The 27,398-nt window shown below is 58.8% G+C and overlaps 4 protein-coding genes across 4 annotated transcripts; 3 read left to right on the top strand and 1 right to left on the bottom strand.

Moving 5' to 3' along the window:
* Positions 1-1,922: 1,922 nt before the first annotated feature.
* Positions 1,923-10,121, bottom strand: NUDC (nuclear distribution C, dynein complex regulator). Its single transcript, XM_005529677.3, has 9 exons — positions 9,982-10,121; positions 8,742-8,819; positions 6,652-6,852; positions 6,292-6,375; positions 5,808-5,921; positions 5,217-5,411; positions 4,566-4,649; positions 4,371-4,489; positions 1,923-2,734 (listed from the first exon to the last, which is right to left on the bottom strand). Exons 1-9 carry the CDS (start codon positions 10,075-10,077, stop codon positions 2,683-2,685), a joined length of 1,023 nt encoding a protein of 340 aa, XP_005529734.2. The 5' UTR covers positions 10,078-10,121; the 3' UTR covers positions 1,923-2,682.
* Positions 10,122-10,299: 178 nt separating this feature from the next.
* Positions 10,300-13,189, top strand: NR0B2 (nuclear receptor subfamily 0 group B member 2). Its single transcript, XM_005529797.3, has 2 exons — positions 10,300-11,714; positions 12,285-13,189. Exons 1-2 carry the CDS (start codon positions 11,189-11,191, stop codon positions 12,554-12,556), a joined length of 798 nt encoding a protein of 265 aa, XP_005529854.1. The 5' UTR covers positions 10,300-11,188; the 3' UTR covers positions 12,557-13,189.
* A 1,536-nt stretch (positions 13,190-14,725) lies between these two features.
* Positions 14,726-20,069, top strand: GPATCH3 (G-patch domain containing 3). Its single transcript, XM_088067323.1, has 7 exons — positions 14,726-15,074; positions 15,649-16,208; positions 17,819-17,993; positions 18,694-18,753; positions 19,003-19,124; positions 19,288-19,415; positions 19,741-20,069. The coding sequence occupies exons 1-7, from the start codon at positions 14,726-14,728 to the stop codon at positions 19,958-19,960; spliced, it is 1,614 nt and encodes a 537-aa protein (XP_087923449.1). The 3' UTR covers positions 19,961-20,069.
* A 911-nt stretch (positions 20,070-20,980) lies between these two features.
* GPN2 (GPN-loop GTPase 2) lies at positions 20,981-26,524 on the top strand. The gene is made up of 6 exons (XM_005529678.3): positions 20,981-21,025; positions 21,407-21,844; positions 23,454-23,610; positions 23,931-24,091; positions 24,636-24,766; positions 25,194-26,524. The coding sequence occupies exons 2-6, from the start codon at positions 21,428-21,430 to the stop codon at positions 25,264-25,266; spliced, it is 939 nt and encodes a 312-aa protein (XP_005529735.1). The 5' UTR covers positions 20,981-21,025; positions 21,407-21,427; the 3' UTR covers positions 25,267-26,524.
* Positions 26,525-27,398: the final 874 nt, after the last annotated feature.

Raw genomic sequence — 27,398 nt, 5'->3', positions numbered from 1 at the left:
GAAAGCTAAGCCAGAAGCTGCTGTTAGGGACAAAAACCCAAATGCCAGGCAAGTCTTTACCCTGCAGAAAGCTCACTGCAGAGCCTGTGGTGCCTGCAAAAGCCCCGGGCAGGTGAGGAGCTCCAGGCTCTGCCCTCCGGCTGGTGGCAGCACCGAAACGGCTCCTCAGGTGACCTGACACGGGTGTGGAAAGACAGAGGGACCTTCAGGACTTGTCCCTGTCCAGCACCACCCTCCTGCTGTGCTGGGGCTCACCACGACAGGGATGTGCTCCCAGGGTTTGGATCCCAACGCTCCTGGTGGTGCTCGGCATTCCCTGCCTGGGCAGGAGGACAGGGCCTCGCTCCGTGGTCCCTCAGGTGGGGTTTGCATTCCTCAAACCTTGAGCTCAGAGCTGGCAGATTCATCCCAGGGAAAGCAACAGGGTGATCCCAGTTCACTGTGGCCTGGGGAAGGTGGTGGTGGTGGGGGATGTTTGCAGAGGACAAGGCCAGCAGTGAAAACACCTTCTGTTCCGCTGGCCCAGGGGCTGAAGTCCAGGGGCAGCTCTGGGATCAGCCACGTTCACAAACACAGCTCGGCCATTCACCTCCTCCAGGGGTCAGGGCAGGGATGGCCCCATTCCCCCCTGACTCCCAAAAACTGGCCCAGCTTCCCTGGGGTTCCTGGTGCTGCCTTTCCTCTGTCTTCTCTCAGCTGCCACCAGAACCAGCACATTTGGGATTTCCCCAAGGCTGCCGTGGCTCACAGTGGCTGAGGACAGAAGAGCCCCAGGATTCTGGGAACACTCAGGGAGCTCTGCACTTCCAAAGGACAAGGACAGCTCTCCCACCATGCTCCCAGACCCAGGGGCTGCCGGGCCAGGCTCAGGGTTCTGCTGCAGGATGCAGGGCCGAGGAGGAAACGGGGAAAGAACAAAGCTGCAGGTGGGATTGGGGTGGTGCCGTGGCCTCTGCTGGTTTGTGGCTGGCCTGGTGCCTGCCCGTGCTTGTCCCTGAGGAGGGGCTGGCGCTGGGATGTGGATTCTGCTGCAGGTGCAAGGTCTGGCCCTGCTCCCCCAGCTCCAGCACCGGCAGGGAGCAGCAGCACAGCAGTGACAGCCTGTCACGCCCCAGAGCAGCTCGGCCCTCCCAGCTCACCTGTCCCACAAACCAGGGTTCACTGCACAGGCAGGCAGCTCGTTCTGGGGCTAAAACCTTCAAATCCAGCACAGTCTGGCTTTTTTTACAAAAACAGGAGATGCTGCTATTTTACCAGGACCAAAGCAGGACAGGCAGGTGCGTGCAGGGAGAAGGAAGGTGTGTGTCAGTGACCTGGGCCAGAGCACTCCAGAGGCAGCTGCCCTGATCTGGGTCCTTGTGCACTTGAAGGTCACTGCTCTGCTGGGTGGGGGCTGCTTTTTAACCCAGGAGCCTGTAAAACTGAGAGCCTTCCTGCCAACGGTGCCCTGCTGCTCAAAGAACAGCCCCACCAAGCCAGGTGCTGCTGTCTGGACTTTGCCCAAATGGGATTTTCAGCCGTTTGTGCCCATCCCTCGGGGAGGTGCTGGGAGTGTTTGGGGGAGGCAGAAGGAAAAGCCACAGCAGCAGATGTGGGAGAGAGCCCAGGATTTCCTGACACTCTCCTCGTTAGCTCGGCATAAAGGAGACCTGGGGCAAGGGTGGCTTCCTGGTGTGGTGACGTGCCCTGGAACAGCCACCCTGGGGCAGTCCCGAGGGTTTTGGCTGGGAATGGGGTTCAGCAGCTCCTGAGCAAGACACAGCTCCCACTGCCCCTTCCGAGGGAGGGACAGACCATCAGAGCTGGGAGCAGGAGGGCTGCTCACAGGCGGCTGCAGAGAGCACAGGCACGGCACCCCCTCCTTCTCCCTCCCAGCCTGGATCCCAGATCCCTTCTGCCAGAGAAACCACACGCTCTGCCCGAGACATTCCACTGTTTTCCTTTATGTTGCACTGCAGTTTAACGAAGAATGAACATGCAGAGTGATGCCACCCGTCAGCGGGAGCTCGCACGCCACACAGCTCTGGGAAAAGAGGCAGGAGACACTCCCAGCAACAACAGCATCCCCAAAGCCCCCACATCCTCTCCCACCCACAGACTCCAGCCTCTCCTTGCTCTAGGACAGCAGGCTGAGCTCTCCAGCTGTGCTGGGAGCCCTGGAGTGCTCCAGCTGCTTCCAGCACAAACAGGAGCAGCAGCAAGGAGAAGCAGGGTCTGTCTCCACTGCAACAGCTGTGCTTTTAAACTGCTCTTTTCCCTTCCCAGGAAGGCAGAAAAAAGATTTATTTTACAAAATAAACTGACCCTTATTTTCACAGGAGAACAGGAGGGAGTAGATCTCAGGATCTCTGCCAGTGACAAAGAGCAAGCGAAGCAATACCTTGAGGATTCATCCCCAAACCTGTCAGGTCTGGCTCTCCCAGCCCTAACCCCCTTTTTTGCTCTAACCCCTCCTTCTCTCCTCGCTGCCCTTTGGGAATTGTGCCAGATGGCTCCTTCTGGAGCTGCTCTGGGGCCCTGCCTTCTGCTCCCCAGGACTCTGAGGGTGACTCTGCACAGGTGCCTCCACAGCAAGCTCGGGTGGGGGATGCTGAAATTTTACTTGCCCAAGGTGAGGAATATCCAACCATACATATCCTGCCCCATTCAATGGGCTGACTGAAAGGGGGGAAAGGGGAGAGCTCAGTTGAATTTAGCCTTTGAAAAGTCCATTTCTGGATGCTGTTCCATGAATCTGCAAGGAAAACAAAGACAAGAGTCTGGGTGATTCAGCAGGGGCCAAACAGCTCAGTCTGGGGAAGGAAGGATTTCTGCTTCCTGCACTGTGGAGGGAGGGTTCTGCTGAGCTCCTTGGGACACATTCCCTGGACCTTCCCTCGGGTCAGTGGGAGCAGCATTCCTGCTGGTTTACCAGGTCAGCAAGTCCAGACACACGGGAACTGTTAATTATCAAACACACCCCCTTTGCTGTTACCTCTGATTTAGGCTGCCTAAATCAGCAGATTGAGGGGCAGAGGGGAGATGGTGAAGGCAGATTAGGGCTGAAGCTCCAGGCTGACATCTTTACTGGGAATACAGGGAATATCCCCAGTGCTCTGACAGTAAAAATTCAGGGAGGACATGGCCAGAGGAATCTGGTTTCAAACCAGATGCAATCTGATTTCAAATGTACTGCACTCCCAGCAGAGGGAATCACAGAATGGTGTGGGTTGGAAGAGACCTTAAATATCATCTTGTTCCCACCCCCTGCCATGGACAGGGACACCCTCCAGGGACTGTCTGGACTCAGGCTGCCACACTGGGAAGTTCTGAGGGCTGTGATTTGTGCCCAGGAGTGCCCAGTGCACACAGAGGCTCCTCTGCTCTGCTCCCCAAGGGACACAACACCTCACAGCCCTGTGGAGGACTCACACACAACGTGCAGGTAAGGGCAGCTTGGTCTCCTTTGTGTTCCCATCTCAGGGCTTCCCCTGGAACGCCCCCGTAGCCCAGGGCCACCTGTGCTGTGAGGATCCTGTCCTTGTTTGGCAGCCAGGAGAGCTCCACTGGCAGACATCAGCACCCACATGGCTGTCACCGAGTCTCCTTTGCCCTGGACAAAGTCTAAACTTCCTCTCCATCCTTTGCCAGCCAAACTTCCAGAGCACCAAACAAGTGACCCTGCCAGTGAGGTGTCCTGTGGCTCCCTGGGAGCAGAGGAAGCCATCCCCCTGACCACCAGGGAAGCCTGCTCTGCTCAAACCCCTCTCAGCTTCACAGAGAAGCTTCTAGAGATAAAGCCAAGGGGAGCAAGGAGACAGCTCAGGCACGGTAATCCTTCACCCAGAGATAAGGTGTGGGGCTGCTTGCTGAAGAAGCTGCGTGACCCAGAATTGCCTCCACACCTTCCCAAATGGCCTTGGGAGGTCCAGGAGTCATTTCCCTGCCACACAGCGTTGATGCCAACCAGGGCAATAAAGCCATAAAGGTGGCTTGGGGACAACTGTCTGGGGGTAAGGGGAGGGAGGGAGGGAGGGAGGGAGGGAGGGAGGGAGGGAGGGAGGGAGGGATGATTAGCTGGCTACCGAGGGAGATTAGACCCCAATCAAGACCATGGTAAAGTTCAGCAGAGGTGGCACCTCGAGTTCTAAACGTGCCTTCAGGACTTGAACTCAGCAGGGTAAGACAATCCCAAAGCCAGGCTATTCCCAGATTCTCCCACCAGGCTTTTACAGACACTGGTGGCTGACCAGCAACACAGTGACTGTGCAGATGTGAGCGTGGCTAGCACTGAAGGCCAGGCTGCTCCCTGTTCCCTAATTTGTGCCAGAGAGGAAGAGGAGAAGGTGCTTGGGAAGGCAAAGCCATGCAGAGGAATGAGCTGTACCCACTTCTTCAAAATATCCTGCTTCTTCTGTTCATCAGAGGTGGGCAGCCCCATGGATTTCTGTCGTTGGTCGTACATCATCTTCTCCACCATGCTGCGAGTTTCGCTGTCCAGGTCTGACAACTGACAGATCCAAATTAGATCCAAACTGACCTAACTGCTGAGCAGGTTCTGTCCCATAAAACAGAAGAATTCTTACCTTTGAATTCTCTGGATTGATTTTCTTGGTGTTGATTTCTGGGTCTGTGGAGACCAGTTTGTTCCACCATTCCATTTTGTTGATCTAGAGGACAAAGAAGCAAAACCAGTTTATCTTTCTTGGACTTGTTCTACGGCTCTTAAGTCTCAGTCACAGGATAAAAAATGATGGAATCAAGCTTTATTTGACAGTTTTCTAAATATTGGTAAAATCTGAACAGAGATAAAAGGTATTTTTGTTTCAAACTACTTTAGGCAGCCTAAATTTTCACAGCTGGAAGATCTGAGAGAATGTCAGATGTCCTGTTTGGCATGACATAAATGGGATTACAACAAACCACCTGGAGAGGCCCAGAGGGGACACAAGGAGGGACACAAGGACCTCTGTCCCTGGATTTTTGTGTCACTGACAGATGTCAAAACACACTAAAGGACAACATTAAAATGACTGATTTCCTTCCAGCTTTTCCTGAACTGCTGAGAAATACACTGGATATCCTGGAATAGCTGAATAAAATTAGGCTGAACACAGGGGAACTTAAACACCCACTACCAGTGGCACCACTGTGCCCAGGACAAGCACGGTGGTCCTGTTTCGAGAGCCCAGAAGAGGCAGCCAAGCCTGAATCCTGCCCAGCCCATCCTGCTTTACCTTCTCCAGGTGCACTGTGACTGTTTTACCATCCTCAATGAGCCAGGAGCTCTCCTCCACCTTGACCTCATTGAAGAGCTCCCCATCAATGAGAGGAGGGTGGCCCTTGAGGCCGACCTTGAGGCGGCGTCTCTGGATATCGACCACCACGTCCTTGCCCTTCAGCCTGAAGCTCACCTTGAAGGGAACAGCCAGCTGCAGCAAAAAGGAGCAGATCTCAGGAGCTGGGCAGGGAAATTCCTCCTGACCCTCCCAAGCTGCTGTTCCAAGCCTTTCTGCCTTGGTTTCACCAGAGCCAGACAGAGCAGGGACTCCTTTCCTTGAGGTACTGAGTGAGCAGGAGGTGAAAGGGACCATAAAAAGGGAAGCAGATTTTAATGCCTGGTTAAAACAAGACCAAAATTTGGCAAACTACAACTCCAGGGAATTTTACTGAGTTACCAGGCTCTCCCCCAGACACAGAAACACTGCTGTTTCCAGCAAGCTTCCAGAGGCAACTGAGACACAGGGAATTGGCTTCATCTCTCACCAGCACCTGCTCGTATTGCCTGTCTCAGATTCCTCAGATCCTGGTCACAAAGCACTACTTACATCCAATTCTGAAAGAGTCTGTGTCCATCTATAATTTGGGAGGTCAGCTCCATTCCCAGAGTTGGGTTTAAGTTTTCCTTTATCCTTCTCATCTTCCTCTTCATCATCTGTTCCCTAAGCAATTCAAGTGTAAAGAAAAGCTTTTCCAGTTTCCACTATAACAACAGCTCTTAGGTTTTATAAGGATTGCAGGTCACTTGTTTGTATTTTATATCCACTTAAATTTAGCTCCATAATTAATAGCTGCTTCTGATACAACATGACTACAAGGAAAAAAAAAACCCAAAAAACCAAAAGCCCTCTGTAGTGGCACATTTAGGAATTAAATGTGTATTAAAGCCAAATTTTCTAATTTGTATTTTCCAAGCGTGTATTTTGGACAGGGCTTGGAGCAGCCTGGTGCAGTGGAAGGTGTGATGAGCTTTAAGGTCCCTTCCAACCCACACCATTCTATGATTCTAAAGTATCTCCAGCCGAGTTTTACCTGTTTGTTGGAATCTGAAGATTCCCCTTCCTCCTCTGAGGGTTTCACTGGGACACTGTTACCCTGCCCTTGTGCCTCTTTCTTCTGTTGGAAAAGAGAAGAGCAGGAACACGCTCAGCCAAGAGCTGGCACTTTGTGTCACCTCCTGAGCTGGCACTAGATGGCCTCAGCCTTTCAGCTCAGGCTGAGGAGCGCCACTCACTGCATCCCACGTTGGAAAGAGGGAATTTTCAGCCCTTAGAAGAGGAACTGCCAGGGGGAACTCGTCTCACTTGGACAAAGAGCAAGCCTGAGCCGCTCCAGCTCCTGAGAGCCACAGGGAGGCCAGAGGCACCTGCAGACCCCTGACACGGCTCTCACCTGGTCAATTTCCAGCTGCAGCCTTTCTGCCTCCTCCTCTGTGAGCTCCTTGATGCGAGGCTCGCTGGGCTGCTGCCCGTCCCTGGCCAGGCGTGCGGCGCGCTCGGCCTTCTCGCGCCGCTCGGCCTCCTGCCGCGCCTTCTTCTCCCTGCGCTCCTTCTGCGCCAGCTTGTTGTGGTGGCTGAAAGCCTCTGTGATCAGCTGGGGGTTAAAAAACACCAGCCACTTCAAACTCTGTCTCCTGAGGAGCACAGAACATCTGCTGAGTCACACAGATGGTGAGAATTTTCCCTTCATCTTTGCTCAGGTTTTTTTTTTTTTCTTTTTTTTTTTGACTGAAAATCTAGAGATTTTTCAATTCAAAAAACAGAAGAGGAAGTGAAAAGGGAGGGAAAAAGAGAAAATTGGAAATATTTAAATGTAGTCCTCCCTAGTTACACAGAGTAACTAGGGACTAGGGACTAGTAACTAGTAACTAGTTACTAGAGTAACTAGAATCTCCTTTTCCAGGAGATAACAGTGAAATAAAAATCCTCCACTTATTTTGTCCTTTGTGCAATTCCAGCAGGACGAGCTGATGCCCACCCCAGCCATCTGAAGCTACTCCACACCTCCAGGACAGCTGGACACACCAGATCCAACTTTTTCACCTCCTTCTGACCTCTCCACACCTGGGGCTTTTCTCCAGAAGGAGCCCAGTGCCATGATTTAGAGGAGAAATGCTTGAAACAGCCCCGTGTTCTTACACTGAGGGGTGAGTTCCACCGTAAATGTTTTGTTTCAGCCTCGCCTCCCAATTCTCCAGAGGTTGTTGTGACTCTGGGAGGCAAAATCCCAAGGTCTCTGATGCCAAGGGCCGCGTGCTCAGCGGGAAAGCTGAGTACACAGGCAGGGAGCCAGAGAATTGCCCCAGGCTCGATAAGGCCAGGGGTGCTGTGCAGAGCAGCACGTAGGTGAGCTGAGGTCTGCCCCAGAAAACAACAGAGACAGATCCTCAGAAAGGAATTAGAGAGGGAAAATTTATTTATAAACATCCCAGGAGCTTCAGGGTAGGGGGAAAATCCAGAACCTTTTCCCGGCAAACTTAGTTTGTAAGCAAGCACTGGGTATTTCTGCTCTGCTCTACAAACAAGGTTTGTTTACACAGCTCAACTCCAGCGTCTCCTGGAGTACAGAATGCAAAATGTGCATCCCCCAGGACGTCCCAGCCTGTTCCCAACCCGATCATCCATGGTGAGGAAGCTGTCTTCACTGCCTGACCTTGTCCATGTCACTGTCCACACCTCCCTCACCCCACACAAACCTGCTGAAATGGCACCCAAAAAATGCATTTCTCCCCCTCTCCTTTCTCCTTCGTGCCCAGGGCTCAGCAGGACTGGGGAAGCAGCTCCTTCCCCGTTTGCTGTGGGTGCCACGGTGTCAGAGCGCTTTTCCAGGAGGCCAAAAAGCGTTCTGACACATGCCACCACCCAAGGGCACTGAGCCTTTTCTTCCACAGGCACACACTTGCCAAGGACAGTAGCCCCTCTGAATTGATCCAGTGGGATCACACAGCCCCCAGGAACGGGAGAGATTTGCTCTCTGTTCTAAGAAAAGTGGCAGTAGGGTTCGCCTTTCTTTCTTTCAGAGAACCACAGGATGTTTTGGGTCCAAAGGCCCTTAAAGCTCCTCCAGACCCAGCAAGAGCTGCCCTGCAGGAGATGGGGATGCTCCGTCCAGGCTCCCCAGCCCAGCCAAGGGGCAGCTGCCTGTGCAGAGCCGTGGACTTTGTGCTTTTCCTGAGCTGAACAAACGAGGTAACGTGGGGTTATCACCTGCTGTGTCACCGTTAAGTCAGTGTGTCTGGCAGCTTTGCTTTCCAAACTAGCCTTTGGCCAGAGCCTGGCCAGAAACCCGCGCTGTGCCACCAGGCGAGCAGGGAACTGTGCGCTCCTCACCTCTGACAGGGGCAGCTCTGGGTCTCCTGCCCTCAGGAGCTGCCTACCTGCCCCCAGATGCTGGGAGCTGTCCAAGCAGGGGACCCTTGGCACGGCACAGGCACGGGTGGGATGGAAGGGAGAAGAGTTAAAGGCTGAAGGTTTGTTTGTTACCTTCTCTGCTACTCCGTCCTCTCCCCCGGTGAAGAAATCCGTCTTCCTCCTCAGGAAGCTGAAGAAGGTGTTCACGAGCTGGGGAACAGGGAGAGGGTGCAGAGAAAAGGAGCAGTGAGCCAGGTCACTGAGCAGTGAGGCCACCTCGTGTCTCTGGAGCAGCCTTTATCCTTTGTCCTCCCCATCTGTGGCTGTGCCAGCATCGCCCTGCATTCAGCCCCTGAAGAAAACCTGCCTGAAGAACACCCAGCTCTGGAGATCCAGCCCTGGATTCCCAGCTTGCAGAGGAGGAGTTTGTGTGGTTTGCTGCAGTTTATTCCAGGCTGTTACCCAAGGCAGGAACGGATTTACAGATGCAGACACACCTATATCCCATATATACACACATATATTGTGCTTCTTTGCACACCTAAAAGCATGCAAAATCCTTATTTTTACAGCTGCCAGGGATCACCAGTGAATGAACCAGCAGCTCCACACCCCCTCTAGAAACCCATATTCTCCTTGGACCTGGCTGATCTTTATTTCCCAGGAATCCTGTCCTGCAGGGTTTTCAGTCAGAGCTTTGCCACAACACGAGGGGCTGTTACAGGAACACTTTTAAAAAGTCATTTGTGAGTGGGATGTTCCCACACCCGCCAGCCCTGCTGCAGGTGAGGGCCTGGATCCTGGAGCCCCCAGCAGAAGGATCAGGGTGAGATCAGGGTGGGATCAGGCTGGGATCAGGGTGGGATTTGGGATCAGGGTGGGATCAGGGTGGGATCAGGGTGGGATTTGGGATCAGGGTGGGATCAGGGTGGGATTTGGGATCAGGGTGGGATCAGGGTGGGATCAGGCTGGGATCAGGGTGGGATTTGGGATCAGGGTGGGATCAGGGAGGGTTTAGGCTGGGATCAGGGTGTCTGAGCAGATCCCGAGCACGAGGGGATCCCAGGATCACGGCCAGGCCTCACGGGGTTGTGCTGGGGGCTGAACGGGAGCTCGATGTTCCCGGGGGTCTCTCCCGGTCCCGGTCCCGGCCCGGCCCGGGGGGCTCAGGGCGGCCCGGAGGCGCCTCATTAACACCACGCTAATTAACGATGGGACTGGCGCTGCCGGGGGCCGTTATCGGCGCTCCAGGAGCAGCGCACGTGCGTCCCCTGCTCCACGTGCCGGGGCGGGGCCCGAGGAGGCCGGGCCGCTCCCCGCTCGCTCCTCCGGTTCTGCCCGCCCTTCCCGCTCCCGATGCCGGCGGCGCTACCTCGCGCACGCCGCCCTGGTGCTGCTGGGCCATGGCGAGCAGCATCCCGTCGAAGCGGTCCTCCTGCTCCGCCGCCTCCTCCGCGCTCAGCCCCATCGCGCCGCCGCTCCCGCACCGGGCCGCCACCGGAACCGGAACCGGAACCGCAACCGGCGGCGGAAGCGCGAGACGCGCCGCACCCGCCAATCCCAGCGCTCCCCCGCGCAGCTCTCTTCGCTGATTGGTCGCGAGCGCTGTCAATCTCGCAGGAAAAGGCGGGGCGCGAGGCGCGGCGGGGTTGTTATGGCGACGGGCGGGGCGGGCCGCGGGTGCCGGGCCTGGCCGCTCCTGGCCGGGAGCTGAGGGCCGGAGCCGAGCCCCGAGCCTCCGTTCCTCCGTTCCGAGCCCCCGCTGCTCCCTCAGCCGCCCCTGGCGCTCCGCTCCCTTCCCGGGACACGCTCGGTGTCTGTCCTGCGGCGAGGGGCCCAGAGCTGCTGCCGCCGTTTGCCTCAACAAACTGAACAGTCATTGCCCGCTTGGGCTCGCGTTCAGCGGCTGCCGAGCAGCACCTCCGGGGCCCTTCCCATTGGGAAAATACGAGAATTTTATCTCTCATTCTGCAAAGGGGAGAATTTTCCCTGTGTTTCCTGTGAGAGACACGAGCCCGCCCCGGGCCCATCACAGCCTGGCAGTTCACCAGGTTCCTCTTCCTCCTGCACAAGCGGCTCCCGAGCAAGGCCAGGCAAACAGGCGCTGATAACACAACTTCCACAACTTGCAGGTCGCTTTGCCAAGGCCGCTGAGCCGCGGGCCCAGACGAGCGCCCCGTGTTTGTCTGTGAACCCTGGCAGCGACACCTGCTCCATGGGGCCTTGGTGCCATGGTACAGCCTGGGGTAATGACTCTGTTTATCCTGTTTGGGTAATCCTGATAAGGCCACACAACCCCTCCCGTGCCGATTCATTGAGAAAACGGCCGTTGACCGCGCTGGGAGCTCGCCTGGCCCGGCCAATCAGCCCAGCAACCACGGGTGGTTTTAATGAGGGCTGCTTAATCAGGGCGGTCAAGGCTGCGGAGGGGAGTTCACTGTGACCCGGCCCTATAAGAGCCGCCCCGAGCAGCCACGGGCCGGCAGAGCTGGGAGGACGGGGAGAATCTGTGATATTTTGGGATTTTACGCCTCTCTCCTGCCAGCTGACGGGAGTTTCGACGAGCAGCCGGCTGAGCCATGAGCACCGGTGTGGATACGGAGTGTGAGAGGTGCCAGTGCCACAGCAAGGACAAGCACCCCGCCATCCTGTACACGCTGCTGAGCCAGGAGCTGCGCCCCGGAGGGGCCCGGCAGCGCTGCCTGTGCCACCAGCGCCGCGCCGTGTGCCTGCGAACGCCGCACGTCACCTGCCGGGCCGCCTCCGACGTGCTGGTCAAAACCATCAACTTCGTCAAGAACGTCGCTGCCTTCCACCTGCTGCCACGGGAGGATCAGCTGCTGCTGCTGGACAGCTGCTGGGTGCCCCTCTTCCTGCTGGGGCTGGTGCAGGAGATGGTGACCTTCGAGGTGATGGAGGCCCCGGCCCCCAGCATGCTCAAGAAGATCCTCCTCAGCGGCCAGAGCAAAGGGCAGGAGCCCGAGGGGACGCAGCCCACGCTGGCTGCCGTGCAGCGGCTGCAGTGGTGCCTCAACAGCTTCTGGAGGCTGGACCTGAGCCCCAGCGAATTCACCTACCTGAGGGGAGCCATCCTCTTCAATCCAGGTGAGTGCCAGGCCCTCGTGGCTCTGCTGGCCAGCGCTGGCAGCTGGGCACACCATCACGGCATCCCAGAGTCGCTGAGGCTGGAAAAGCTCTCCCAGACCGTGGAGTCCGCCCTGTGCCACTCCCCTCCTTGTCACCAGCCCAGAGCACTGAGTGCCGTGTCCAGGGATAGGGACTCCACCACCTTCCCAGATGAACCCAGGCCTCGTGGCTTGGAGATGCTCAGAGAGGGGCAGGTGTGAGGGCAGAAAGGGCTGGTCACCTTTTCCCTAACTCTTGTCATTCCTAAATGCACTGGGAGGCAGGAAGGAAGGATGTCAGAACCTTTGCCCGATCTGCAGACAATAAATAAATCCTGGATTCCTTTACTTTGAAAGCGTGATTTTGCCTGTTGAGTGCTTTCCCTCCCTCACACAGCATCCCTGGAGCAGCTATGCCTCAGTGTGTGCATCTCCTTAAGTGTGTGTGGCCCCAAAGATCCCTTCTGAGAACTGCAGAAGGGTGGGACTGGGAGAAACCTGGAGCTGTTTCCCATCCTTCATCTCCCTCTCTCCCTCCTGTCCCTCGCAGCCATCCCCGGGCTGAGGGCTCCGCTCTACATCGAGAGCCTGCAGTGGGAAGCCCAGCGAGCACTGCGGGAGCTGCTGCACCCCGAGGGCCAGGGCCGCTTCTCCCGCATCTTACGGGTCACCTCCTCCTCGAGATCCATCCCCGCCGCCCTCGTCACCGATCTGTTCTTCCGGCCCGTCATCGGGGACGCCGGCATGGGGGAGCTGCTGGTGGAGATGCTGTTCGAGGTGGCAGGGTGGCCACAGGCCCCGTGGCTGCCCCTGCCCTGCTGAGCAGGGGCTGGGGAGAAGCTCTCCGGACTCTGCTGTGTTTCACTGGGGCTGGAGCAGCCCTGGGGAAGCAGCTGCGGCTCTGCCTGGGCGGTCTCCAGTGCTGGGAGTGTGTGTGGCCATGGGGTTCCCTGCCCTGGCCCCGGGTTTCACTCATTTTGCTGTGAGCTCCAGGCAGTGAGGGCTGTCCTCAGCCTGGTCCCACGGTGCCTGACAGCCGTGGGATCACCAACCGAGGGCAAACATTAGGGAATGAGCTCTAGGTCTGGCTTCTGTGCTTGGAATCTCAGAAATACTCAGGAAACTTCTTCAGGGAAAAAGCCAGAGTGTTAAATCCTACAGGGTGTACAGACTCACCCCCCTTTTCATTAGATTCCCTTTTTCCTCCATAATTCCATGAGATACAACAGGATTAAGAGCATTTAGGAACACCTAAACCTACTGCACCTCATGTGGGGCTCTGGGCTTTCCTGACTGTGAAAAGTTAAACCCGAGCAGAGCTGCTTTAGTGGGAGATCCAAACCTCCCTCCCTGGAGTTAGAGCCAGGTGCACACCTGGAAAACTCGCTCCTCCTGCCTCCAGCAGGTGAGGTGTCAGTATTTTATAAGTGAACATTTGTGTGGTTTGTATATAAGATGCAATAAATTATTTTTTTAATAAAATGTTGGTGTTTTGGATGAACAGCCCCTGGGTGCTCCCAGCACACAGGAATTCCCGGGGGCAAATCCCGACATTTCACCTTTCTCCAGGTGTTGGGGTCCAGGTGTTGGGGTCCAGGTGTTGGGGTCCAGGTGTTGGGGTCCAGGTGTTGAGCCTCTCCCGTGGGTGTTGTCAGAGGCGGCAGCTCTGACTCAGCCGGCTGCCACGGCACAAATCCCATTTCCATGGCTGGCACAGCTGAGGTGTGGGGAAGGCTGCACCAAAGCCTCCCGTGCCCATGGAAACAGCCGGAACCTTGGCTGGCAGCGCGGTGTGAGGAAGAGGCGCTGCGTCAGCCCGTGACGGCCTTTTTCCACCCAGAGAGAACGCCTGACTCACCTCAGTGCCCACGGGCAGCGCCAGGCCCGGGCAGCCCCACGGGATCCCCACAGGATCCCCCCAGCCCCACGGGATCCCCTCAGCCCCACGGGATCCCCTCAGCCCCACGGGATCCCCTCAGCCCCACAGGATCCCCTCAGCCCCACGGGATCCCCACAGCCCCACAGGATGCCCTCAGCCCCACGGGATCCCCTCAGCCCCACGGGATCCCCTCAGCCCCACGGGATCCCTCAGCCCCACAGGATCCCCTCAGCCCCACAGGATCCCCACAGGATCCCCACAGCCCCACAGGATCCCCACAGGATCCCCTCAGCCCCACAGGATCCCTCAGCCCCACAGGATCCCACAGCCCCACAGGATCCCCACAGCCCCACAGGATCCCACAGCCCCACAGGATCCCACAGCCCCACAGGATCCCCACAGCCCCACAGGATCCCACAGCCCCACAGGATCCCCACAGGATCCCCTCAGCCCCACAGGATCCCCACAGCCCCACAGGATCCCCACAGGATCCCACAGCCCCACAGGATCCCCACAGCCCCACAGGATCCCCACGGGATCCCCACAGCCCCACGGGATCCCCACAGCCCCACAGGATCCCCACAGCCCCACAGGATCCCCACAGGATCCCACAGCCCCACAGGATCCCACAGCCACACAGGATCCCCACGGGATCCCTCAGCCCCACGGGATCCCCACAGCCCCCACTTTGCTGGCAGCAAAGGTCCTGGCACTGAACGGGGACAGGGCCAGAGCCCTGGTGGGGCATGAGGAACACCCCCAGACACCCCCAGCCCCTGAAACCCCCGGGGCTTGTGACCCTCAGAGTTTGTCAGGCCGGCCATGTGAGCCTGGGCCCTGTTAAACCCACAGCAATGGGGTACCTTGGTCCCCAAGGCCTGTGGCACCCCAGGGTCTCTGTCACCATCCCTGGGACCCCCTCACGGTCTCTGTCCCTGTGCCCCCCAGGCCCTGTCACACCCCTCATGGTTTCTGTCCCCTGCCCCCCCCGGTTTCTGTCCCTGTCCCCCAGCACTCCGCGCCTGCCGCGCGCTCCTCCGCCACCAGGCGCCGCCCTCCTCCCCGCGTCGCGCGGTTACGTCATCACCGCGCGCCGGCAGCGTCGGGCGAAGATGGCGGCTCCCAGCGACACCGGCGGTGATGGCGGCGCGGCCCGGTACTGCCTGGTGAGCGGCATCCCGGCCGCGCTCCGCTCCGCGCATCTCCGCGCCTACTTCAGCCAGTTCCTGGAGGCCGGCGGATTCCTCTGCTTCCACTACCGGCACCGGCCCGAGCGCCCGCCAGCGGGCGGCGGCGGGGGGGCCTCGGCGCCGCGCACCTGCTCGTGCCTGGTGTCCGGGCGGCCCGGCCGGGCCCGCAGCTTCGTCCGCATGTACTCGGGGAAGCGCTGGCTCGGGCCCGGCGGCGCCGCGCTGCCCGGCCGCTGCCTCATCCGCAGGGTCCGCCTGAGCCCCGGGACAGGTACGGGGGGCGGGGGTCCCGGGGGCACCGGGGGCTGAAAACTCCTCATTCCGCTCCCTGAACGCTTTAAACCTGCTCCGGGGCGGGGAGAGCCCGGCTGGGCTCTGCTGATCCCCCTCCCACTCGGGAGCGCCGGGACTTACCCACCCGCAGTGGGGTGCGGGACCCCCCAAACCATCAACCATCCCATCCCTGCTGAACCCCGAAACCATCCCTCCTGAACCCCCAAACCATCCCTCCTGAACCCCGAAACCATCCCTCCTGAACCCCGAAACCATCCCTGCTCTCCTGAACCCCCAAACCATCCCTGCTCTCCTGGACCCCGAAACCATCCCTCCTGAACCCCCAAACCATCCCTGCTCTCCTGAACCCCCAAACCATCCCTCCTGAACCCCCAAACCATCCCTCCTGAACCCCCAAACCATCCCTGCTCTCCTGAACCCCCAAACCATCCCTCCTGAACCCCCAAACCCCCCCCGCCCTCCTGGACCCCCCAACCCATCCCTGCTCTCCTGAACCCCCAAACCCCCCCTGCTCTCCTGAACCCCTCAAACCCATCCCTGCTCTCCCACAGCCCCCCAGGTGTCTCCCAGCAGCGAGGACAGGGCAGCTGCTGGGGGATGTGTCCCCGGGGGATGTGTCACCGAGGGATGTGTCACCGAGGGATCAGTCACCGAGGGAAGTGTCCCCGGGGGATGTGTCCCCGAGGGATCTGTCACCGAGGGATCAGTCACCGAGGGAAGTGTCCCCGGGGGATCAGTCCCCGGGGGATGTGTCACCGAGGCGGAGCTGAAGCGGCTGCCCGAGTTCAACCCCCCTTCGTTCATGCCCTTTGGGAACGTGGGCACCCCCCTGGGCGTGTTCCTGGAGCTGATCCGGGCCTGCCGCCTGCCCCCCCGCCTCATCAAGAAGCTGCAGCTGGATTTCCCGAGGAGTGGCTCGTCCCGCAGGTATGGGAACGTGCCCTTCCAATACCAGGGCACTGAGACGGTGGCTGAGGAAGGAGGAGTTTACACGGCTGCAGGGGATGAGATCACCGAGGGAGAGGAGCCCGTGGGGCTGACTCAGCCAGCCCGGCCCCAGGACCTTGAGGAGGGGCAGCAGAAGGAGGAAGAGGAGTCGAGCTCGGGTGATGTAAGTGGAATATTCCAGCGCCATCCAGGCTCAGCCGTTGGAGCTGTGAGGGCAGGTCCCACTCTCAGAGCTCATTTTTAACCTCTCAGTTGGATAAATGGCTCGTTAAAAGCAGTTTTAAATGAGATTGTTCACCACAGGGGGGCCTGGAGCCCCCAGAACTGCTCAGGGTGGTCCCAAAGGGTCTGATCTGAGGGGGAGCAGAGGGGAGGCTGGTGCTGCCCAGCAGACCCTGCCCTGCTGCCTGGCACGTGGGCACAGCTCTGCTGTGCTGGGAGCTGTGACAGAGCCTGGGGACCCTGTTTGTGTGCTGGGAGCTGTGACAGAGCCTGGGGACCCCATTTGTGTGCTGGGAACTGTGACAGAGCTTGGGGACCCTGTTTGTGTGCTGGGAGCTGTGACAGAGCTTGGGGACCCTGTTTGTGTGCTGGGAGCTGTGACAGAGCTTGGGGACCCTGTTTGTGTGCTGGGAGCTGTGACAGAGCTTGGGGACCCTGTTTGTGTGCTGGGAACTGAGGTGACAGAGCTTGGGGACCCCATTTGTGTGCTGGGAACTGTGACAGAGCTTGGGGACCCCGTTGGTGTGCTGGGAGTGACGTGCAGAGCTGCACAAAGGGCTGACCTCACACGCTCCTGCCCTGGAGTTTAGTCACTCTGAGGAAAATGGCTTTTGTGACAAAGGCTCCTGGAGAGCTGGGCAGGGCAGGAGCCATCCCACCCCTGTCCCTGGCAGACGCCTGTCTGGCCTGTTCTCCCAAACCTGTGTCATTACACATCCCCAGGCAAGCCATTCCCGTTCTTTCCTCCACCACAATGCACTCAGATGCCAAACCCCTGCTGCAATTCCACCCCATTACTTTCTCCTGGCAACACGGGGCACAGAGAGCGCTTTGTTCCCTCCTTTTTCCAGCTTTTTATTCAGTCTTTTCTTCTCCAGACTAACCAGACTCCTCCAGCTGCTTCTCCCAGGCTGTTTCCTGGCTGTTCCTGGGCTGGTTAATGGCTGTGCCCAGCTCTGTGCCAGGGAGCTGCTCCTGGGAGCCCACGCAATCTCCCCAGGGATCAGCTGCAGTGGAATTAATTCCTCGCTAGTGCTGACTCCAGCTCCAGCCCTGCTGCTCCTTAAATGGGCATCAGTGCAGGGCAGGTGGGGCCCGTGGGGTGGGTGTGCTGTGGGATTTCTCCTGCTGACTCTGGCAGTGGCGTTAGTCAGGGCTGAGCTCATCCCTCGTGTCGGGGCCTGAGCGCCCGGCCCGGCTCTGCCACGGAGCTGCTGAGGGACCTTGGGAACGGCCAGCGGGCGGGGAGGGACCTGCTGGAGCCCCCAGTGACACCTGTGAGGAGGGGCTGTGACCCCAGTGACACCTGTGAGGAGGGGCTGTGACCCCAGTGACACCTGTGAGGAGGGACTGTGACCCCAGTGACACCTGTGAGGAGGGACTGTGCTGGTGGCCCCAGCTCCATCCAGCTGTCCTTGCAGGACGATGACACGTGTGACATGGGGGCTGTGCTGGTGGCCCCAGCTCCATCCAGCTGTCCTTGCAGGACGATGACACGTGTGGCATGGGGACTGTGCTGGTGGCCCCAGCTCCATCCAGCTGTCCTTGCAGGACGATGACACGTGTGAGGAGTGGCAGAGGCACGAGGCACTGCACGAGGACGTGACGCAGCAGGAGCGGGCGCGGGAGCGGCTCTTCGAGGAGGAGATCGAGCTCAAGTGGGAGAAGGGCGGCTCTGGCCTCGTGTTCTACACAGATGCCCAGTTCTGGCAGGAGCAGGACGGAGGTGACCTTGGTGTTTGTGTCACTGAGCTTCAAAGGGTCGGGTCAGCTGGAGCCACCAACACCCTGCCATGGCTTCTGAGCCTTCCCTTGGGCACAGGGACCCCCCCAGAGACCCCTGTGGTGCTGCTGGCAGCCTCTCGGGTGGGCAGTGGCATCTGGGGAGTCGCTAATGCCATTTCCTCTGTGCTGCTGGACCTCGAGTGCTGCGTCCAGCGCTGCAGCAGAGACATGGAGGGGCTGGGGAGTGCCCAGGGCAGGGGCTGGAGCTGGGAAGGGGCTCAGGCTGGAGCAAAGGAGGCTCAGGGGGAATTTCTGGCTCTGCACAAGTCCCTGGCAGGAGGGGACAGCCGGGGGGATTTGGGATCTGCTCCCAGGAACAGGGACGGGAGGAGAGGGAACGGCCTCAGGCTGGGCCAGGGGGGCTCAGGGGGGACTGCAGCAGGAATTTCCCCATGGAAAGGGGATCAGACCCAGGGAGGGGTGCAGTCCCCATGCCTGGAGGTGTCCAGGGAAGGACTGGACGTGGCACTCGGTGGCCTGGGCTGGTGACAAGGTCACGGTTGGACTGAATGGGGATCTCCAGCCTCAATGATTCTGTGATTCCTTCCCATTTTGTTGGAGAAAACAGGGAGCTGGGCCAGCAGCAAAGAGCTCCCCTGTGCCAGACCTCACCCAAAGTGCTGCTTCCCTTCTCTTGGCAGACTTTGATGAGCAGACAGCCGATGACTGGGACGTGGACATGAGCATCTACTATGACAAAGGTATCAGAGCTGAGCCACCCCACCCCAGGGAAACCAGGGAAATTCTGACCATGCAGAATCTGGGAGCTCTTTGCCGTTCTTTGAAAGCATCCAAGCTGTCAGTGAACCTGAAACAACAACGTTTTTCTGGTCTGGCAGCAAGGCTTGCCAAAAAGAACAGGTTCTGCCTCCTCTGCTGGCGCTCTGGGGGAAATGGTGGTGGCGAGCAGGCTCCCTGAGCTGTGCTGACTCTGGCTGCTCTCTCCCCAGATGGAGGGGATAAGGACGCCCGGGACTCGGTGCGGATGTGGCTGGAGCAGCGGCTGCGGGACGGGCTGGAGGATGGCTCTGTGGCAGGGCAGCACGTCGGCTCCTTCGAGAGACACACCAAGGTGAGCTCTGGTGCCTGCTCAGGGCAGCAAGGGCTGAGCCAGGGTGATGCCCACAGGACGTGGGTGAGGAGGTGGAGAGGTCTGCGGGAAGAGGGCAGAAGGCTCTGGGAAGATGAGCTCTTGTTCAGCAAGCGTGTGATGGTTTTTTTTTTCCCTCTGCCAGGGCTTTGGCAGGAAGGTCCTGGAGCAGCAGGGCTGGACAGAGGGGCTGGGCCTGGGGAGCAGCAACTCTGGGATGGCCGAAGCTCTGGATAACGAGGGGCAGAACCCCCGGTGCAAGAGGGGGCTGGGGTGAGTACCCAAGTGCCCTCCCAGCTCCTGTTCCCGGGGCTCGCGGCAGCTGAGAGGTGCAAAGGGAGCTGTGTGGGGTCAGGGCTGTCCCAGGGACCTTTCTCTGCGCAGCTGGGGAATCCCACAGCACTCCATAGCCGAACACGCTGCTCTTCCCTCAGCGGAGCAGGGCTGGCACCACGTGCAGCTCTGTGGAAGGGCTCTGCCCGTGGCAGGGGGTGGAACTTTAGGGTCCCTTCCAACCCAAACCCTTCCAGGAAACGAGCTGGGAAGCACAGGGATGTCTGATGGCCCCTCCAACCAAACCTTTCCTGTTTCCCTCCAGCTACCACGGGGAGAAGCTGCCAACTTTTATCAGGAGGAAGAAGCCCCGTGGGGACAGTTCTGTTGTCATCTCCACCATCTACGATGAGCCCGAGCCCCAGGACATGGGTGACCAGCTGCTCCGGCGCCAGCCCCCCACGGCCATGAAGTACAGACAGGACATGGCCTTTGTCCGAGCGTCCCACCCCGCCCTGGGCAGCCTCAGAGCCCAGCCACGCTGAGCACAGCCTTTGTCCTGCTCCCCAGTCCAGGCTGGCTCCTGGCCTCAGTGTGAAGCAGGGCCTTTATAGATTTATTTTTAGTAAAAATACAGATTTGTGACAAAAGCTACCACGGTGGGTTTTTTCTTTTCCCCATTAACCGAGCCCTTCAGATTAAAGGAAATGGTGTTCTGTGTGAATGGGGAAGGATTTTGGGGGGTTGAAACTTATATTCGTGCTGGGATCAAGCCACGTGTGTGTTTAGTGAGGATGAAAAAGCAGAATTCGCAGTTGAGGGCGGCCTGAGAGCCAGGAAAGGACAAGTACAGACAGGGCACGGTAACTGTCCTGCTGCTCGGGCGTGGCCGTCCCACGCTGCTGGGGAAGCTGGTGGGGATGAAAGGTGGGGATGAAAGTCCTGGCAGCCTGCGGAGGAATTCTCGGGAGGCCCTGGGGTTGTGGGTAGCGGTGCTTTCCAGGCTGCTCTGCCCCGCTCGCCTGGCCCAGGCAGAGGGGAGAGCTCCGTCCCTGTGTGCTGCAGGGCTGAGTGTGACTTCCTTAAGGGGTGCAGGGGGAAAATGCGGGGAGCAATTCCTCCTCCTACCTGCCAGGAGCGTGTAGCCAGGTGGGAGCCAGGCTCTTCTCGTCAGTCAGTGGCAAGACAAAGGGACATTGTGTTAAACTGCTCCAGGAAGGTTTAGGGTGGACATTGTGAAGAATTTCTTCACAGAAGCGGGGATTAGACATTGGGAGCTGGTGGAGTTGCTGTCCACCGAGGTGTTTAAGGAAAGAACTGGGCGTGGCACTCAGTGCCATGGTGGTGTTTAGAGGTAGGGCTCGATGGACTCAGGGGCCTTTTCCAATCCAGTTGATTCTATGGTTTGGAAAAAGCGGGGCTGGGGCTACGCTGGAGGGACAAGAGCGGGTCCCGGGACTCGAACCCACGACCCTGCCCGGACTCGGAGCCGCGGGTTCGAGTCCGCCAGGCCGCCAGGGGGCGCTGTGGCACCGGCGGCCGCTCCGCGCCCGGAACGCGGCGCTCGGGGCCCGCGGCCACCCGGACCCACAGCGGGGACACCGGCGGCGGTGAGCGGCCTGCGGGGACGGGGGGATACCGGGACAGGGGGGATACCGGGACAGGGGGGAATTACCGGGACCGGGGGGCTCATCAGGGGCTGAAGCGGTCTGGGCAAGGAGGGGAGATGTGGGGAGGAAGCGGGAGTGAGGAAGGAGGGGACGCGAGGGGATCTCGGGGCTAAATGGGGTGGCGGGGACCAAGGGACGTGGGGATCCACGGGGTGCTGGGGAAAAGGGGGTGCTGGGGAAGGGAATGGTGAATGGTGAGGGGGATGCGAGCAGAGAAAGGAAGGAGGGATTGGGTCAGGAATGGGCCCGCAGGCTCTCCTCGCTCGCTGCCTCAGCCATCCCCATCAAGGCAGGCGCTGAGGAGCCGCTGTCCCCCCTCAGCCGAGGCGGGGATCAGCCACCATGGCTGAGGGCAGCAGGGGCGGCTCGCTGGCCTTTGGCCAGGTGGTCATCGGGCCACCGGGCTCCGGGAAGACGACCTACTGCCACGCCATGCGGGACTTCCTGAGCCGAATCGGCCGCAGCGTGGCCGTGGTCAACCTGGACCCGGCCAACGAGGCGCTGCCCTGGCCCTGCGCCCTGGACATCGCCGAGCTCGTCACCCTGCCCGACGTCATGGGCAGCCTGGGGCTGGGCCCCAACGGGGGCCTCATCTACTGCATGGAGTACCTGGAGGCCAACGCAGACTGGCTGCGGGACAGGCTGCAGGGCCTGCGGGGACACTACGTCCTCTTCGACTGCCCCGGGCAGGTGGAGCTCTACACCCACCACGAGGCCCTGAAGAACGTCTTTGCCCAGCTGGCCAAGTGGAATTTCAGGGTAGGGATGGGCTGGGTCAGTACCTGGCAGCCCTGGGGTTGAGGGTGCTCGTGGTTGTCTTCAGGAGCTGCTTGGCCTTTCGTGGGAAGGGGCTTTACCAGGGGAGGAGTGGAATTTTACCCTTTTTCTTGCTGGGAGAGATTGGCAAAGGAATGGCCTGTCAGGGCTTTTAGTGGGGCTGGGAGCAGGAACACAGATCCCTTCCTCACGCTTTGCACAAAATCCCCAAATGCTTTGGGTTGGAAAGGACCTCAAAGCCCATCTTGTTCCAGCCCATTCCGTGGGCAGGGACACCTTCAGGAGTCCAGGTAACTCCAGCCTGTCCCTGAACACTCACAGGGACGGGACAAGGAGCACCTCCTGTTTTATCCAGAGAGGGGTTGTGTGCATGCTGGGTGCCTTGGTGCTGCCCTGAGGAACGCAGGGGACGTGCCAGGCTCCTCCTGCAGCCCGTGGGACGTGCTCTGGGCTCCTGCCCAACGGGAGCTGCAGCTGAGATCAGCTCTGCACCATCCCCGTGCAAACCCTGGCTGCTCTGAGCAAGAAGGGCGACTTCATTTGCTTGAGAATGTCACGGGGAATCTGCACATTAGAGCTTGTTTTCATTGGAATAAGTGGACATGGAATTGGAGTTGCTAATATAAGGCATTTACAGGGCTGGTTTCTGCTCTCCCAGGTGCTCACACCTGCCTGGCAGCCCCAGACTGGCTGGGCTCTGCTGCTGTGACTCACCCTCAGAGCCCTGGCTTGGAGTGACCTCCCCAGCTCTGGGACCACATTGTTCCAGCCACACAAAACCCAGGGAATCAAACTGCTCGTTAGTGTAACTATTAATCATTAGTGCAAACCGCAGTCGAGTCTCCCAGCAGAAGGTGTGCTGCACTCACTGCTCCTGCGTGGGCCTGGGCAGTGCTGGGGGGATCTGGAGACAGTTGTGCTGTTCAGGATTGCCCCAGCTGCCACCCCAAAAACCCTGCAGAGTCCAGACAAGTGTGGAAACTTCAGCTGCAGAGAGAGAAACCCTGGGAAAAGGGGGAGCAGCTGCAGGTTGGAGTTTCTTGTGGTGCTGTTGGTGGAGCTCTAAAAGCCTCCCCACAGCCCATCCATGGTGGGAATGTGGCAATGGACACTTTATACACCTGGATATGTGCTCACCTGGAGCAGAGGAGGATCCAGGGAGAGCTCAGAGCCCCCTCCAGGGCCTGCAGGGGCTCCAGGAGAGCTGGAGAGGGACTGGGGACAAGGCCTGGAGGGACGTGACACAGGGAATGGCTCCCAGTGCCAGAGGGCAGGGCTGGGTGGGAATATTGGGCAGGAATTGTTCCCTGTGAGGGTGGCAGGCCCTGGCACAGCTGTGGCTGCCCCTGGATCTCTGGCAGTGCCCAAGGCCAGGCTGGGATGGTGGAAGGTGCCATGGCTGGGGCCAGGTGAGCTCTGAGGTCCCCTCTGAAACAAAGCATTCCAGGATTCCCTGTTGCTGTGTTTTGTGTGCAGGGGGTGGGAGCTGGGTGCTGCTTTCCCCAGGAGCTGCAGTCAGGTCCTGTGGCCGCTGTCCCACGGGTTTGTCACAGGTGTGACCGTGTGTGTCCCTTTGTGCCTCTGCTCTCAGCTGGCTGCCGTGCACCTGGTGGATTCCCACTACTGCACAGATCCTGGGAAGTTCATCTCCGTGCTCTGCACCTCCCTCTCCACCATGCTGCACGTGGAGCTGCCCCACGTCAATGTCCTCTCCAAGATGGACCTGATCGAGCAGTACGGGAAGCTGGGTAAGGGAATCCCCCAGAGCCACAGCGTGCTGCGGGGGGAGGCACTCAAACCTCACCTCCGCTGCCTCCCTCAACAAAGACACCTTCCACTGGCCAGGGTGGAGGCACTCAAACCTCACCTCCGCTGCCTCCCTCAACAAAGACACCTTCCACTGGCCAGGGTGGCTCAGGGCTCCGTTCTGGCCTTGGACAGAGGAGTTTGTGGGGGAGGGATGTGCAACTGGCACCAATCGGCTGGGTGAGAATGGGGGAAACTTCTGTGGGTCCCATTGTGCTCTTCAGCTTCCAGCTTGCCTCCAGAGCTCCCTGTTTCCCTGCAGCTTTCAACCTGGACTATTACACCGAGGTCCTGGACCTCTCTTACCTCCTTGACCATTTGGCCTCCGATCCCTTCTTCAGGAATTTCCGCCGCCTCAACGAGAAGCTGGTGGAGGTGATCGAGGACTACAGCCTGGTGTCCTTCGTGCCACTCAACGTCCAGGTGACCCAGCAGGAGGGAACAGGGAGCCCTGCTTGTGCAGCAGCTGCTTTTTGTCTGCTGGGAGCCACAGGGCTGGAAACCTCAGCTGTGAACAGACTCAGAGCTGGGAAAACAGGGAAACACACCCAGGCTTGGAAATGATCTGTGGCAGCCAAAGGAAGGAGAAAGGCTGATGAGCCTGGGGCTACCTGGGCCTTGTGTCCTGGGGTGGGGAATCCAGGCTCCCCTTCCTTCATCTGGCCTGGGCTGAGGATCACCCAGAACCGTGTTAAATTAGGGGGCAGCGAATAATGAGAAGTTTGGGAGGAATACACTGGGGAGGGAGGGCTGGAAATGTCCTTAATCAGGCAGCTGGCAGAAGTGTCAGCAGGCAAATGGGCTGGGCCAGGTGATGAAAGGCAATGAGAGGGTGGAGGGTGTCACCAGTGTCCCTGTTTGTCCCTGCTGGTGTCGCGGGGCCTCGGGCGCTGTCGGGCGGAGCAGAGCCCAGCCCTGCTGCCTGTGGGGCAGGAGCAGCTGCCCAGGGAGCCGTGTCCCTCCCCAGGACAAGCAGAGCATGCGGCAGGTGATGCAGGCCGTGGACAAGGCCAATGGATATTCCTTCGGGGACCAGGAGCACCGGAGCCTGGAGGCGCTGATGTCGGCAGCTGTGGGGGCCGATTTCCACTTCTCTTCGTATCCTCTGTGCTGTTGAGTTAAATTTCTCTCTCGCTGGGGGACAAAGGTGGAATTTGCAGGCCCAGGTGGTTGTTGCCATCACCTGGTGGGTGATAGAGTGGGGACTGGGTTTACACTTGTCCTCACCAAAACCACCAAAGCTGTTGCTGATTGAAACCCTGAATGTGTCAGGAGTCCTTTGACAACTTTCCTCCCTCACCCTCCCTTGGATGGGTTCTTTCCTTCTCCTTCAAACCGTACAATTGATTCTCCTGGGCTTGCTGGGATCAGGCAGAGCCAGAAGTAGCTCAGATGATGCTGCCTCTTCCTGATGGCCTTCGGGCTAATGTGAGGCTGGGCAGGTTCCTCTCTGGGAACTCGGAGCTCCTGCAGAAGGGAGTGTTTGAGCCCAGCCCCTCGTTTTCCTTAATTAGTGCGTTATCAGCACCCTGGCAGTGCAGGAGAAGTATGTGCAATCTCAGGACAAAGCCGTGGAAGAGGAGGTGATGGATCTGTGACACGCCCTTCCCCGGCTCCTCTGTTTTGACACCTCTCCTTTTCCTACCCGGAGCTTCAGCTGTGACTCAGAGCACCTGAAAGCCTCTCCAGGCAGTCTGGACTCGCTCTCTGGGTGGGTTTGACCTGCCAAGCTTCAGGCCTGCTGCCCAGAGCAGGGATTTGGCAGAGGGGAGGTGGCTGAGGGTCTCAGCAACAGAGATTGAGCCAGGGAAGGCAGGCAGGGCATGGAAAAGAAGCAAGATAAAGTCTCCATCATGACCAAGACAGATCCAGAGAAAGCAAAATCATCTGGAGCTGCCTGATGTGCAGCGAGAGCTGAGGCCGCAGTCCTGGGGCTGCTGCAGGAGGAGCGTGCGTGGGCCCCGTGCTCCGAGGAGAATCCAGGCCGAGACGCCTCCACGCCGTCTCAAGGACACAAAGATGTTTGTTTTTCTTTTTCTTAGAAATAATGATGGACTCTTTCTTAATAAAACACTCCTCGGTCTCACTTTCATCTTAGGAGTTTGCTGAAGCTGAATAAATAAACCCAAGAGTGCTGCAGAGCCTGAGGCCAAAGCGCCTGCGGTGGGAACGGCGGCGGCTCCGCGTTGGCCGGGACCTGTCGCTGGCTGTTGTGCCTGAGAATTGAATTGTGCCTGAGAACAGGGCCTGAGAACTGAACTGTGCCTGAGAACAGGGCCTGAGAACAGGCTCGGTGCTGGCTGGAGGAGGCAGGGCTGTGGCACAGAGAGCAGCTCCCTGTGCTGATCCAGCAGCCAAACGCCAGCTCGGCTTTTGGAGGCTTTTGATTAAGAAAGCCCCTGTGTGAGTCAGCTCGCGGTTTGCATCTCGGGCCTTTCCCAAGAGCAGCTTTGCGTGTCCTCATCCACCTTCCTTCTTCTGGCCTTGCTTTCTCCACGTCCCAAATCCTGGGGCTTCCCCTCCTGCCCGTGGAATTCGCTCTCGCTGTCCTGCCCTCGCCTCGTGTGCCCCGCTCTGATCCCTGATCCTGCAGGCTCAGGAGGGCTGGGGGTGACACCGGGGCTGTCACATCAGGGAGCTCCCGGTGCCTCTGGGGACGGCAGCAGACTCCTGATCCCGGCTCCCTGCAGACTCAGCATCGCCTCTTGCCCAAGATCTTGCATAAAGTACAACAGGATTTTCTCACAGGATGGTTTGGCTCTTGGCAGAGGGGTTGGAGACTGGATCCTCGATGGATCTAAATGTGAGCGGGGTCTTGAGCAGCTGGACAAGGAATTAAAGTGAATTTTTCCCACATCTCCCAACTCTGTGGCCAGGATTTGGAGACAAGGAGAGGAGGGTGCAGACACACGTGCTTGTGCTTCACCCAGACCCCTTCCCAATGAAACTGAGATTTCAGAGTCAAACCCCGGTGTGCTGCCGGTGCCTCAGCTCTTCCCGAGAGCCCAGGAATTTCCCTGGCTGGAACCCAGCAGCTGCATTTCAGTGCTGAAGCTCTGGAAGCCAATCTAACCAAAACTGAGCTGAAATCCCATCCTCACCCTGTGGCTCCTGGCCTTGTCCTGGTCATTTTGGAGCTCTGTAGCTGCTGTGAAGGGGTGGGAGACGGGATCATAAAAATATTAATTTTATAGTGGCTTTTTCATGGCTTTGAGAGATTTGGTGGCTTAAAAGGGTACAGCCAGGTCAGGCTGAGTTATGCAAGAGCCATCAAAGCTTTTGTGGCTTTTTGGCTTTTTTATTTGAATGCCCTGGATATCTGCAGCCTCAGCCCTGGGATGGAAAGCGCTCAGCTCAGGCCAGGTGAGGGCTCAGGGAGCTCCAGCCCCAAAACTGCAGCGGTTTTGCACCAAGGAACTTCTTACAGATGAATCCGGGGCTGAGAGGGACCCACGGCCCAGGGGGGACAATTCTGCTCTGCTCAGGGTGGCCTGGGAAAGGAGCTGGGAAAGGAGCTGGGAAAGGAGCTGGGAAAGGAGCTGGAGCCCTGGTGTGAGAGGCAGGGGTGAAACCCAGCCTGCTCCTGCCTCACACATCCCTGGGCTGGGAGGGGACACGGCCAGGCTGAGGGAGGTGACACCTTGGCTCCTGTCGCTGCCTTGAGCAATCGGCGGGGCCAAGGGCCAGGATGAGTCACCCCAAGGCAGGCACATCCCTGGGAGGGGGCCAG

This window comes from Pseudopodoces humilis, chromosome 27 (assembly GCF_049639895.1).
Source record: "Pseudopodoces humilis isolate 2021_Gansu_Grassland_sample_001 chromosome 27, ASM4963989v1, whole genome shotgun sequence".
NCBI lineage: Eukaryota > Metazoa > Chordata > Aves > Passeriformes > Paridae > Pseudopodoces > Pseudopodoces humilis.
The sequence above is the reverse complement of the archived record's forward strand: the minus strand, read 5'-3'. Positions and strand labels throughout refer to the sequence as shown.